Source organism: Equus caballus, chromosome X (genome assembly GCF_041296265.1).
Source record: "Equus caballus isolate H_3958 breed thoroughbred chromosome X, TB-T2T, whole genome shotgun sequence".
NCBI lineage: Eukaryota > Metazoa > Chordata > Mammalia > Perissodactyla > Equidae > Equus > Equus caballus.
The window spans coordinates 39,239,475-39,253,501 of record NC_091715.1 but is presented as its reverse complement, the minus strand read 5'-3'; the positions used below and the strand labels follow the sequence as shown (position 1 = coordinate 39,253,501).

General features: G+C 39.7%; 1 protein-coding gene across 3 annotated transcripts in view; it reads left to right on the top strand.

The window, feature by feature from the left end:
- The window catches only part of ZNF41 (zinc finger protein 41), a 55,454-nt gene that overhangs the window by 34,829 nt on the left and 6,598 nt on the right, over positions 1–14,027 (top strand). For 2 of the 3 annotated variants that reach the window (XM_005614095.4, XM_070258598.1), the window contains exons 3-4: positions 5,354–5,480; positions 5,746–5,841. In XM_005614095.4, the coding sequence (XP_005614152.2) occupies positions 5,354–5,480; positions 5,746–5,841 (223 nt within the window). Of the gene's footprint in view, positions 1–5,337; positions 5,481–5,745; positions 5,842–14,027 lie in introns of all 3 variants that reach the window. The other variant, XM_070258599.1, reaches the window with a different exon arrangement.

The window sequence follows — 14,027 nt, the reverse complement described above, 5'->3', positions numbered from 1 at the left end:
GTAGGCATTCAATATCAATTTGTCCTTTATTGATAATATTAACTTTGATCACCTGGCTAAGATGTTATCTGTCAGGTACTGTAAAATTACTATCTTTCCCTTTGTAATTAATAACTATTTTGTGGGGAGACACTTTGAGACTATGTGGATATCCTATTTCTCATGCCCTTGTCCACTGATTTTGGCATCCAGTGACGACTCTTGCCTGTAACAATTAATTGCTGTGCTGTTTCTCTAATTCCGTCATTTCTTCTACATTTATGAGTTGGCATTTTACTGTAAGGAAAAACATTCCTCGCTCTAATGCTGAAAGGACTATGACATGCCAGGCACAATGAGCACACCTTGATTTGCCATTTGTCACTAATGGGAACTAGAGCTTCTTGGAGAAATGACTGACTCCAGGGTTAGAACAGAGAAAGTATGAAGTGATCCTGGAAAGGAACAAAGTGCTCACAAGATGGGGACATGTCAAAAGGACACAGGAGGGGCTGGCCCCGTGGCTGAGTGGTTAAGTTCATGCCCTCTGCTTTGGCGGCCCAGGGTTTTGCTGGTTCAGATCCTGGGTGCGGACGTGGCACCGCTCATCAAGCCACACTGAGGCGGCGTCCCAAATGCCACAGCTAGAAGGACCCACAACTAGAATATACAACTATGTACTGGGGGGCTTTGGGGAGAAGAAGAAAAAAAAAAAAGAAGATTGGCAACAGATGTTAGCTCAGGTGCCAATCTTTAAAAAAGGGAAAAAAAAGGACACAGGAGCCACCTTGAAGGAGCTCCCTCTGGCCAAATCCGGAACAATTTGAGTAGCAAAATAAATAACGATAGTAACAGATTGTTACCCACTGAATAAAGTAGGAAGTCACCGGTCCGTATGATAGGTAGGTAGGTATGTAGGCTGCAGATAGGGAAGAAGTGAATGCTCCTTTTTAATAGCATCCTTTTTTGGTTTGTCCACTACTCCAGTCTTTCTGAGGATAATATTGTAGGTTGTTAAAACTTTTTATTTTGAAATAACTATAGATTTACAGGCAGTTGCAAAGATGGTACAGAGGGGTCTCATGTCACCCTTTACCCAGCTTCCCCCAGTGGTTACATCCCGCACACTAGAGCCCAGTACATGGAGAGCCACATCAGACGATGTTATATGTCTTGCTTTGACCTTCAAACATAACATAGAAAACTCAGGAGGAGAAAGAGAGTCTATTGTATTTACCTATATTTTTGCTCTTTCCATTTTTTCTTCTTTCCCGATGTTCCAAGATTCCTTCTTTTATCATCTCCTTTCTGTCTAGAGAACTTCCTTTAGTCATTCTTTTAGGATAGGCCTGCTGGCAACAAAGTTTTTCAGTTTTCCTTCATCTGAGAATAGCTTGATTGCCCCTTCATTTCTTCTTTCTTAATAACAGCTTTATTGAGATAGAATTCACACACCATACAATTTACCCATTTAAAGTGTACAATTCAATAGTTTTTTGTATATTTATGGATATGTGCAACCATCACCACAGTCAATTTTAGAACATTTTCATCACCCCAGAAAGAAACCCCACACCCTTTAAGCACCACATCCCCCCTCCCCACCGCCCTGCCCCCCCCAACTGGAAGCAACCACTAACACACTGTCTGGACACTTCACATGAATGGAATCACCATATGTGGTCTTTGTGTTTGCCTTTTTTCACTCAGCATAATGTTTTCAAGGAGCTCCCTCCAGCTAAATCTGGGACAATTTGAGTAGCAAAATAAATAATGATAGTAATATATTATAACCCACTGAATAAAGTAGGAAGTCACCAGTCCGTATGACAGGTAGCCAGGTACATAGATAGGCAGATAGATAGCCATGTTGTGGCTTGCATCAGTATTTCATTTCTTTTTATGGCTGAATAATATTCCATTGTGCAGACATATTACATTTTGTTTATCCATTGGTCAGCTGATGTACATTTGGGTTGTTGCCACCTTTGGGCTATTATGAGTAATGCTGCTATAAACGTTTGTGTACACGTTTTTCTGTGGACATATCTTTTCATTGATCTTGATTATACATACATCCAGGAGTGGAATTGCTGGGTCAAATGGTAACTGCATGTTTAATTATTTAAGGAACTGCCAGGTTGTTTTCCAAAGCAGCCGCACTATTTTACATTCCCACCAGTACTGTATGACAGTTTCCAGTTTCTCCACGTCCTCACCAACACTTGTTATTATCTGACTTTTTGATTCTAGCCATCCTAGTGGGTGTGAGGTAGTATCTCATTGTAGATACTTCACTTTGATTTGCATTTCCCTGATAATTAACAATGTCAGGCATCTTTTCATGTATTTATTGGCCAGACCACTTCATTTCTTAAGGATAATTTTGCCATATATGGAATTCAGGGTTGATAGTTCTTTTCTTTCAGCACTTGAAAAATGTCGTGCCACTTCCTTCTCTTCCCCATGATTTCTGATGAGAAATCCACTGTCACTTTGTTTTTCTCCTATAGGTAAGGTGTCGTTTCTCTCTTGCTAATTTCGAGATTTTTTTTCTTTGTCTTTAGTTTTCTCAAGTTTGATTATAATGTGCCTTGGTGTAGATTTCTTTGGTTTGTCCTTTTGAGGTCTGCTCAGCTTCTTGTATCTCTAGGTTGATCTTTTCTGCCAAATTTGAGAAATTTCCAGCCATAATTTCTTCAAATACTTTTTCAGTCCCACACTTTCGTCTCTCCTTCTGGGACTCTGGTGACACGAATGCCAGAGTTATAGTCTCTATAACACGAATGTTATAGTCTCACAGGTCCCTGAGTCTCTGCTCATTTTTTTTTTCAATTTTCTTTCTGTTGTTCAAACTGGATCATTTCTACTTTTCTATCGTCAAGTTCTCTGATTCTTTCCTCTGTCCTCTCTATTCTGGGGTTGACCCCATCCATTGAGTTTTAAAATTTGGGTTATTGTACTTTTCAGTTCTAAAATTTCCATCTGGTTCTTCTTTAGATCTTCTATTTCTTTGCTGAGACTTTCTGTTTTTGCATTTCTTTTAAATATATTGAAGCATTTTTATGGTGGCTGCTTTAAAATTCTTGTCAGATACTCCCAACATCACTGTCATCTTGGTGTTGGTGTTTGTGGATTGTCTTTTCTCCTTCCAGTTGAGATTTTCCTGCTTCTTTGCATGATGCCTCATTTTCAATTATGTGCTGGATATTTGGGGAACTATGAGACTCTGGATGTTATTTAAATCTTGTGTTTAGCAGGCCTCCTCCAACACTGTTCTACTAGAAAGGAGACTCTCCTCCTTACTGCCAGGTGGAGGCGGAATTTCAGGCTCCCTGCTTGGCCTCCTTTGACACCCCAGAGGGGGATGAGCACCTTGTGGCTGCTGGGTCAGGGTGGAACTTCAGGCTCCCCACCAGACTGCCTCTGGCACCACGCTGGTGGGGAGGCAGAAGGGTGCCTCCTGACTGGGTGGGGGTGGAAGTCCAAGATCCCCACATAGCTTAAACTGACACTGGAGGGGAGGGGCCTCATTCCCCCCAGGCAGGGATGAAAATCTAGGCCCACCCCTCAGCCTCTGCTGATGGGAACAGCGGTGAGGGCTACAGTTTTTTCTGCCATGCTTGGCTTAAGTAGGGCAGTAATTTAAAATTTTCTCTCTTGCTACGTCGCCCCTTTCCTGGTACTTTGGCTAGAAAGAGCAGGCTTTCTTGGGGCTGTTTTTGCTTGCACCAGTTGGCATTCTGGGTTGCCAGCTTCTCCAGCACCCGGTCTAAGATATATGGGGCAAAAGGAAAGCTTAGGGAAATCACTGCTCTCTCCTTCTTCAGGTTCCGAGGTCCCTAGCCAGTTCGCCTCCTTCTCTCCAGCTGACAGCGTTGTCTTCTCTTTGTTTTATATATAATATCCAGGGGTTTTAGCTATACTTAGCAGGAAAAATAAGAACTATGTCTATTCCATTTTGGTCCCATTGGTAATTTTTAACTTAAGTTTTTGAATAGGGAATACATTCACACGGTTCTCTCCCCGGCTCCCCAGATCTCCCTCGCCAGAAAACTAGTCTTGATTAGTTTGTGGGTGGGTAGGTGGGTGGGGCATATGCTTAGAGATTATGCAAATAAAGCAACTAAAAAAAATCCTTAATATTTTCCACAAAGATAGTAGATACTGTTATGTTGAACACTGATTTTTTAAAAAATTACTATTTATTTTTAATTATTTTATCATGAACTCTTACACACATTTTGAATAATGCTGCTATAAATATTCTTGAACATGCCTCCTGTTACACATGTGCACATATTCCAGTTGGACGCCTTTCCATGAATGGAAGCACTGTGTCCTGGTGCATGCATGCTTCAACATCACCAGTTAAAGCAAAAATGCTTTCCAACATGGTGGTACCCACATACACCGCCATCAGCAATATGAGAGTTCTCGTTGCACCATGTTCTCTTCAACACTTTGTATTGTCAGTCTTTTTCATTGAAGATGTTCTAGGGGCTGTGTAGTGGTATCTCATTGTGGTTTGAATTTGCGTTCTCTGGTTTCTAAGGAGTGTAAGCCCTTACGTGTTTATTGACGCCTTGGATTTCCTCTGTTGTAAAATGCCTGTTCAAATCCTTTGCCCACTTTTCTAGTAGGTGGTCTCTTTTTCTTCTTATTGATTTGTAAGAGTACTTTACATCCTCTGGATGTGAGCCCTTTGTCAGTAACGTGTATTGCAGATATCTTCCATTCTGTGGCTTTCCTTTTTTCTCTTATAATGCTGTTTTTGAAATGAACAGAAGTTTTAAACTTTATTGCAGACAGACTTATCAATCTTTTTCTTAATAGTTAATATTTTTAGCATTCCGTTTGAGAATTATTTTCCCTATCCAAGATCATCAAGATATTCGCCTATATTTTTTTCTTTAATATCTTTTAAAGGCTTTATTGTTTTGCCTTTCTCCCCGTATGTTCTTCCAAATGCCTCTTAGCCCCCTTTGTGTCTTCCTATGTTGGGTGTCCAAGTCTTTAAGTTGTTTTATATTTTAGTCAATTCCATATTGCCATTGCCTGGCACATAACCAATCTGTAAATGTATTGTATGTTGTTTCTACATTAACTAGAGAACTTAAATAGAGCCTATGTTAACCCCCATTTTTTAAAAAAGAATGACTAAATAACTGACTGAATGAATGTAGTACACAATGGATGTCACGATCCTTCAATGAGTTTTTTTCTCTCACAAAATAAAATACAAAGCTGAGTACTGAGTGAAAATCCTACATGATACATTATGGTAAAAGTCATTAAAAACAACTTCCCATTTATCTTCCCTCTACCCCACAGTGCTGACCGTGTCACCTTGAACAGGATTGTGTTGTTACAGGTCTCAGTGTCTTTTGAGGATGTGACTGTGGACTTCAGCAGGGAGGAGTGGCAGCACTTGGACCCTGCTCAGAGACGACTGTACCGGGATGTGACACTGGAGAACTACAGCCACCTGTGCTCAGTGGGTAAGCACAGCCGCCCTATGCGTCTGCCAGGGGCCTCAGTGAGGTATTTCCCTCCTCAGCTGCCGAGTGCTCTGGCACGTCTGGAGTGTGCAATGGTGTCCTCCTTGCTTGGTCTGAGATTTTTCAGTCCCTTTTCAGCACTATGATTATTGCTCTCTTCCCAGTGAAATGTGATTACTTTTCTGAAGAGCAAATGGAAGTATCATTGAGAGGCCCCCGAAACCCAATTAGCTGGACCCAATCCTGTATCATGTCCTGTTAACAGGGTACCAAGTTCCGAAACCAGAGGTCATCTTCAAGTTGGAGCAAGGAGAGGGGCCATGGATGTTAGAGGGAGAAGCCCCACATCAGAGCTGTTCAGGTGAGTGAGTGTGACCTGGGAAGATGGGGGACATGGAAGTAAATCTGACTTTTTCTAGGAGAGGCTGATACCTCTGAAAGGCTCTGAAGATAACCTGTCTTGAAGGTTCTAAACTTTCGGAGTTAATTGGAGAGAGCTGACAGAAGCCCCTCAGATACCTAAATGCCATCTCCAAGTATGACCATTGCCACATCTATTGTCTTCTTTGCTTGGCTTTTTGGCAGGAGAGCTTTCTCTAATCTCTGTAGCCTGAATCACAACATACCACCCCATCTTATCTAGGACCTTTTTATTCTTCCTACTCCTCTCCCACATCCCTTATCTTAGATTCCTTGTACATTCTGGTATTTAAAATTTTCTTCCTTTTTATTCCATTCCCCATATCCATTCTTTATTCCTTTTTTATCCATTCTCTGTATCCAGTCCCATGGGCAACTGATCTAATGTGTTTGAACTTTGAATTTGTGTAGTATTCTCTTAGAGCCTGAAGTATTGGCTGTGAGTATGTATTTTTATTATATATAAATTATATCATGCTACATGTCTTAATTTTGTTCCCTTTTTTCACACATCCCTAAAATCTGTCTATATTGTGGTGTGTTCATCTGGCTTCATTCCTTCAAATTGCTGCACAGCATTACACAGCATGCTGGTACCACATCTAACTTAACCATTCACCCAGTGGTGGAACCTAGGGCTGTTCTTAACTCCCAGCTAATACAAACAACTCTACAGTAAATTTCTACATCAGTGTTCCCTTTTGGAGTGTGAGAATTTCTCAGGGATGTATGTAGAAGACAGGGCTTGCCAGATCATTGTGTATTCTCATCCTGACTTTGACGGAGCCCCACCATATTATCCTCAGCTTGGCTGCACTAATCTATACTCCCAGCAATAGTGCACAAGGGTTCTAGCTTTCCTAGAGTTTCTGCCAACAATTAGTAGTACCAAAGTTTCTCATTTTTTGCCCAACAATGGGTATAAAGTGATATCTCATTTTCTATTTTGCATTTCTCCAATACCTAATTTGAGCATTTAATTACTGACCTGTTGTGATCTCTTTAAATTTCCCTCCTATGAGTGACCTTATACATGTTACCCTTGTTTCACCGAGTTTCCTGTCTGTTTCTTACTGATTTGCATTCAATTTATTATTTGCCCTTTTTTCCAGTCTTATCTCCATAAATGAGGTTGCCCTAGGGACCCTGTCTACTATTCACCAGTCTGTGCTTCATATACATGCAAGGATTCATCCATACTGAAATTCTGATGACTCTGCTTTTGACATCTCTAGTGTCTGTTTTTCACTGGTACTTTAGTACTAAATTTAGCTACTTGGAAAGTTGCCAGGAGATGTTTCTCTTGATCCTCTGTATAGTCATGCATCATTTAACAAGGGCAATACATTCCTTGAAATGTGTTGTTAGGCGATTTCGTCATTGTGCAAACATCATAAAGTGTACTGAAGAGGAACGAAATTTGCCACCCCAAAATGCCAAAATGTGTCTCCTTAACATGAGGATTATTTTAAGCTGATTATCTTTGAGAAACAAAAGACTCAGAAAGTTTTCCTTGTTACCTCTCCCTTAACTAACTAAAGAATTCAGATTAAAAAACCTGTCTCAGGATGCGAGCTATCACCTTAGCGTAGTAGGAACTAGGTGGTAGACCGGGAGAAACCTAGAAAAGCCTGTTGGTTGGGCTCCCTTCTGTGTCCTTCTGTTTCTTTGTGGCCACTTCTTTTCCAAAGGTTTGCTCCCTTTCATCTACCTGTGAATTGCCTTCCTTCCATTTAAAGTCCCTGACTGTCCCCACCCCCAGCATCTTCTTTTTGTCTTTAGCTGAGGATGGTATTTAAGGCGCGGGCTTCAGCCATTTTAGCGAGTTACTCAGTTTTCCTGGGTTTCTCCCATGTACACATGTTATTAAACTTTTGTTTCTTTTTCTCCTGTTACTCTGTCTCATGTCAGTTTAATGCTTAGACCAGCTGGAAGAACCTGGAAGGGTAGAGGAAAATTTCTTCCTCCTCTACGGTACTTACAAAAACCTAGATGGTATAGCCTACTGCACACCTAGGCAAGATGGTACTAATCTTAGGGGACCACCATCCTATATGCAGCCTGTCATTGACCATAACGTTATGTGGCGCATGACTATACATCCGAAATTGGAATCATCACCTCACATATCAGAAACCTCATCTTCCAAATTTTGTCACATTCTGTCAGTGTTTCTTAATTCTTTTGGTCATTCTTTTAGTAATCACTCCACAGTTCCTACTGCTTTTCCATTTTTGCAAATATCGTTTTCAGTTCTGAGTTCATCTTCTCAGTTCCCGGTAGTATCACCCAAAACCAGCTCCATATTCTTTTATGCCTGGATTGTGATTATTCTATTCCTGATTAGATTTGCTGATTCCATTCTTTTTATTAGTTCACTTTAAATGCTAATGACAGATTTCATTACCTAAACATTCCATTTATCTTGCCATGAGCTTTATGAAATAAACCTACAATTACTCCTCATTACCTAGTATGGGACAATCAAACTCTTCTTTCAAGGAGACAAACAACATGGCCACATATTTCCAGTTCAAACTCATATCTATATATATTCTATAACCTCTGCTCAACTCCATTTTTAACATTTTTAATAATTCTATGAGGTTTATTTATATTAATAATCCATGAGTTTTGACAAACACACCCCAGTCATGTAACCACACCATAATCAAGATATAGAACAAAAAATTACCTCAAGCCCCTTTGTTGTCACTCTTTCCTACTTCCAGCCCTGGAAACTACTGATCTCTCTTCTGTCTCTATAGTTTTGCCTTTCCAGAATGTCATATAAATGGAATCATACAGTACAAAGCTTTTTGAGCCTGGCTTCTTTCACATAATGCATTCAAAACTCATTCATACTGTTGTGTGTTTCCATAGTTTGTTCTTTTTTATTGCTGAGTAGTATTCCACAGTGTGGATTTACCATAGTTTGTTTATCCATTCATGAGTTGGATGGTTTCCAGTTTGGTGATTATGAATAAAGGCACTGTAAACATCTGTTTACAGATTTGGTGTGATGATAAGATTTCACTTCTCTAACGTAAATATCCAGGAGTGAGATTGCTGGGTTGTATGTTAAGTGTATGTTTAACTTTACTGGAAACCACCAAACTGTTTTCCAAGGTGGCTGTACCATTCTACGTTCTAACCAGCTATGTATGAGAGTTCCAGTTGATCTACATCCTCACCAGCACTTGGAATAGTCCATTTAAAAAAATTTTAGCCATTCTAATAGTTGGATAGTGGCATTTTACTGTAGTTTTAATTAGCATTTCCATAACATTTAATATTTGACATCCATATATATCCATCTTCTTTGGTGGAGTGTTTGTACAAATCTTTTGCCCAGTTTTCTATAGAGAACTTTGTTTTCTTATTATTGAGTTTTGAAAGTTCTTTATGTATTCTGGACACAAGTTATTTATCAGATAAGTGTATTACAATTTTTTTCTTTTTATTTTCTTATCAGTGTCTCTCATGAGAAGTCTTAAATTTTAATAAAGTCCAATTTATCTTTTTTCTTCTTTTATGGAGTGTGCTTTTGGTGTTGTAGCTAAGAAATCTTTACCTAATCCAAGGTCACAAAATATTTAGGTTTTATATTTAGTTCTGTGATACATTTTGCATTAACTTTTGTATGTGATTTAAGGTATAGATCAAATTTAATTTTTTTTCACATGACTCTCCAGTCATTCCAGCATTATTTATTTTAAAAACTATCCTTTCTCAACTGAATTGCTCTTGTACCTTTATTGAGAATCAGTTGTCATACGTGTGTGAGTCTCTTTCTGGACTCTTCATTCTGTTCCACTGATCTGTTCATCCATCTTTACACCATTCTCACACTGTCTTGATTGTAGCCTTGTAGTAAATTTAAAATCATGTAGTGTTAGTCCTCCAACTTTGTTCTTCTCTTTCAAATTGTCTTGGATATTCTAAGTCCTTTGTATATCCATATGAATTTTAAAATCAGTTTTTCAGCTTCTACAGAAGTGAATGTTGATTGGGATTACATTGAATCAGTTCGGCGAGAATTGATATCTTAACATTATTGAGTCTTTCAATTCATGAATAAGTAATTTACCTCTATTTATTTAGGTCTTCTTTAATTTCTTCCAGCGATGTTTTCTACCTTTCAGTGTATAGGTCTTGTGCATCTTTTGTCAGATTTATTCCTAAATATACCATATTGTACACTATTTTCCCCAGCTGTATTGAGATATAATTGACATATAACATATGTGAGTTTGAGGTGTACCACCTGTTGATTTGGTACATTTATGTGTTGCAAAATGATGCCCACCATGGCATCAGCTACCACCTACATCCTGTCACATAGTTACCATTTCTTTTTTGTGGTGAAAACATTTAAGATCTACTCTCTTAGTAGTATACTGTATCATTAACTAGAATTGCCATGCTGTACCTTAGATCCCCAGAACTTGTTCATCTTATAACTGGAAGTTTGTACACTCCTTTGACCAACATCTTTCCATTTCCCCCACTTCCAACCCTGGGTAACCACCACTCTGCTCTGTTTCTTCAAGTTTGACTTTTTTAGATTCCACATACAAGTGATAATACCATACAGTATTTGTCTTTCTCTGACTTATTTCACTTAGCATAATGCCCTCAAGGTTCAGCCAAGTTGTGGCATGATGTCCTTCTTTCTCATGGCTGAATAATATTCCATTGTGTATATATACCACATCTTCTTTATCCATTTAACTTTAACAAACACTTAGGTTGTTCCCAAATCTGGGCTATTGTGAGTAATGTTGCTATGAACGTGGGAGTGCAGATATCGCTATGAGATCCTGATTTCCATTCCTTTGGATAAATACCCAGAAGTAGGATAGCTGGATCATATGGTATTTCCATTTTTAATCCTTTGAGGAACCTCCATACTGTTTTCCATAGTGGCTGTACCAGTTTACATTGCCACTAACAGTGCACAAATGTTCTCTTTTCTCCACATCCTCATCAACTCTTGTTATCTCTTGTCTTTTTGATGATGGCCATTGTAACAGAGGTGAGGCAATATCTCATTGTGGTTTTGACTTGCATTTTCTGATGATTAGTGATGTCCAGAACGTTTTCATGTACCTGTTGACCATCTGTATGTTTTCTTTGGAAAACTATCTATTCAAGTCCTCTGTCCATTTTTTAATTGGTTTGTTTCTTTACTACTGAGATGTATAAGTTTTTTTGCTGAGGAAGATTCGTCCTGAGCTAACATGTGTTGCCAATCTTCCTATTTTTGTGTGTGAGCCGCCGCCACAACATGGCCACTGACAAGCAGTGTAGGTCTGTGCCCAGGAACCAAACCCCGGCCACTGAAGTGGAACATGCCGAACTTAACCACTAGGCCACTGGGGTTGGCCCTATAAGTTCTTTATATATTTTGGATATTAACTCCTTATCAGATATATGATTTCCAAATATCTTCTCCCACTCAGTAGGTTGCTTTTTCATTTTGTTGATTGTTCTTTTGCTGTGCATTTTTAACATTTTTCTTGGTGTCTACCATATTTGATAGTGTTCCCTGACTCTGACTCATTACTCTGTGCTCTGTCTATTCAGATGCTACATTTTCACCTTGTGATCAGATTTCACTGCTCCATGAAATGGCTCTTAATTACTCCCACATATATGACTCTTTTCCTTTTTCTCATCCTCTATCCCCCAGGAACTCAGAGAAAAGCACAGAATTTTAGACTGTGTCATAACTGAGGCTCTTACCTCTACAATTTTAGAAAGTTCCCAGAATTAAGAGCCTGTTTCTTATGTATAACTTGGCATCTGATCAGGAGAGAGAAACTACATACTAATTTGAACAGGGAAAGTTTAACATAAGGAATTATTATCTATAATGAGATTGCAGTGACAAGAACTTGGCTAGTAATAGTGAAGAGAACTCTAAAGAATAACGGAATAGCAGGCTAAAGGAACAGCCAGTGCCTCTAGGGCTGTGACAGAGCACCCAAGGAAGAACCTGCCCTGCTTCCCGGGGATGGATCAAGACCTTGTTAGGGGGGCGCAGCCATGGCTCACAGCATTGCAGAAGAGTTGCTGTGGTGCTGCTTTGGTGAAACTTGCTGGAACTCTACCCTCTGGGGTTCCAGAGAAAGCTGATCTTGGGGAAGTGTCTCATTGGAGGTATTCTGCTACAAATCACCTGAGAGGGGTGCCAGGGGAAACTTCTGGGTACTAGGTGCTGCTCGCTGCAATGCCCTGCAGGAGCCTGGAGCTGGAGAAGCTACTAGTGCTGCAGGAGCTGGGTGCTTGGGAAGCCATCTGCACTGCAGGAGCTGAGGTCTAGAGCAGTCATCCACACTGCAGACCTGGGTGCCTGGGAAGCTGCATGTGGAGCTTCAGGAGGTACATCAGGAGCCAGATGTTTGTGAAGCCACCCACACTGCAGGAGCCTGGTGCTAGACAAACTGTCCTTGTTGGAGGAACCTGCTGAGTGAGCTCCCTAGAACTAAGAAGCAAAACCCCTTCCTTCTGCAGTGTTTCTCCATTGCCTCATACTGACAAGGCTTAACATTACCAGATGGCAAAGGAAAAGACATATTTAAAGAGACTCAGATCCATTTTTGAAGAGCAGGCAAGGAAGGATGAATTTGGAGTTGGGAAGCAATAAATTGATAACTGGGACATTTATTCTTCAGTTTTCTCAAGCAAATCATGGAAAATATTTAGTAAACTTAAATTTATTGAATTTGGGGAGATAGACAGAAGAGGAGATTTTGCTCTCTTCACAAGGATTTTTCTAGTGTTTGCTCAGAGGAATTCAAAGGACCATAGATTATATTTGGAAAGGGGAGACAACTGCATGAAATGTTAATAGTTTCAGGCTTTGTCTATTAATTCTTTCTAACACAAAATTGTGCCAAATTGAATATCAATATGAGTGGTATCATGCCTGCTTTATAAATTCGTAGCAGATATAATCTCCCTAAAAGTACACTGAAATTGGAGCTGATATCAAGGACAATACATTTTGAATATGCATAGAGGAGCAAAACAACAAGCTTAATATAAATGTATATCCTCTCTTATGTAAGAATTCTGAGGTGAATGGGTCCATTCAACAAGTCAGCTCTGATCCTGATGGGTCATTCAGGGACTTTGTTCCAAGTCATTGCTCTCCCATCTCCTAGGGCATTGTTGTCAGCTGTATGGTTGATGTTGGGTCATTGTTGAGTCCACTGGGCAGGGGGAAGGGGGAATAGAGGAGATTTAGCCCACTGTCTTAAGGCCTGGCCTAGAAGTGGCACAGATCACTTCTGCTCATACTTCATTGGTGAGGACAAAGTGAGGCTGGTAAATGTAACGCCCAGCTGCATTCTATTACTATAAAAGAAGAGGCAAATAGATTTTGGTGGATGGCTTGCAGTTTCTGCAATAGATGGCCTTTCTTTTCTTGGTTGATGCTGTGTAAAGTATATATTCCTGGGACAAAGGAAAACTTGCAGCTGGCTATAGAGCTGGAGCACAGATAGCTATGTACTGTTTGTCTTTGTCAGGATGGCTGATGTTGCAACAGTTTGTCCTGTAGATATAGAGGCATTAGAGTCTGAGGCATATAAATTTAATGTTGATGTTCATAATGGTTCAGAGGGAAAAGCAAGAGGAAGCAGAGAGATTAGTAAAGTTTTAAAGCTGATAACGCAATAAGGACATGCAATCGGAAATATTTCTTCACACCAGGCTTCCCCTTAACAGACTTCAGTTTCTTCTTCTGGTAACTCTACCACTATCCAGACCTCCTACATAGTGGATATGGATTCCCAGGGTTCAAATCCCATCTCTCTCACTTTTTTAGCTATTTGATCTTCAATAAGTTACATAACTTCTCTATGCTTCTATTTTCTCATCCGTGAAACACGATTGATAATAGCAGCTACCTCTTAGGGTTTAACGAGGATTAAATGAGCTAATTTGTGCAAAGCACTTGGAACAGTGCCTGGTGCATCATAAATGGTGTATGATTGTTTTGTATATATAAGTATCTAGAAGGAATTTGTATTACTATTTTCATTATTGTCATATGGACTCTTCCATTTCTCTGTGTTCATCCTGTCTAAACTACATGTACCCTCTATCCTCTCCTAA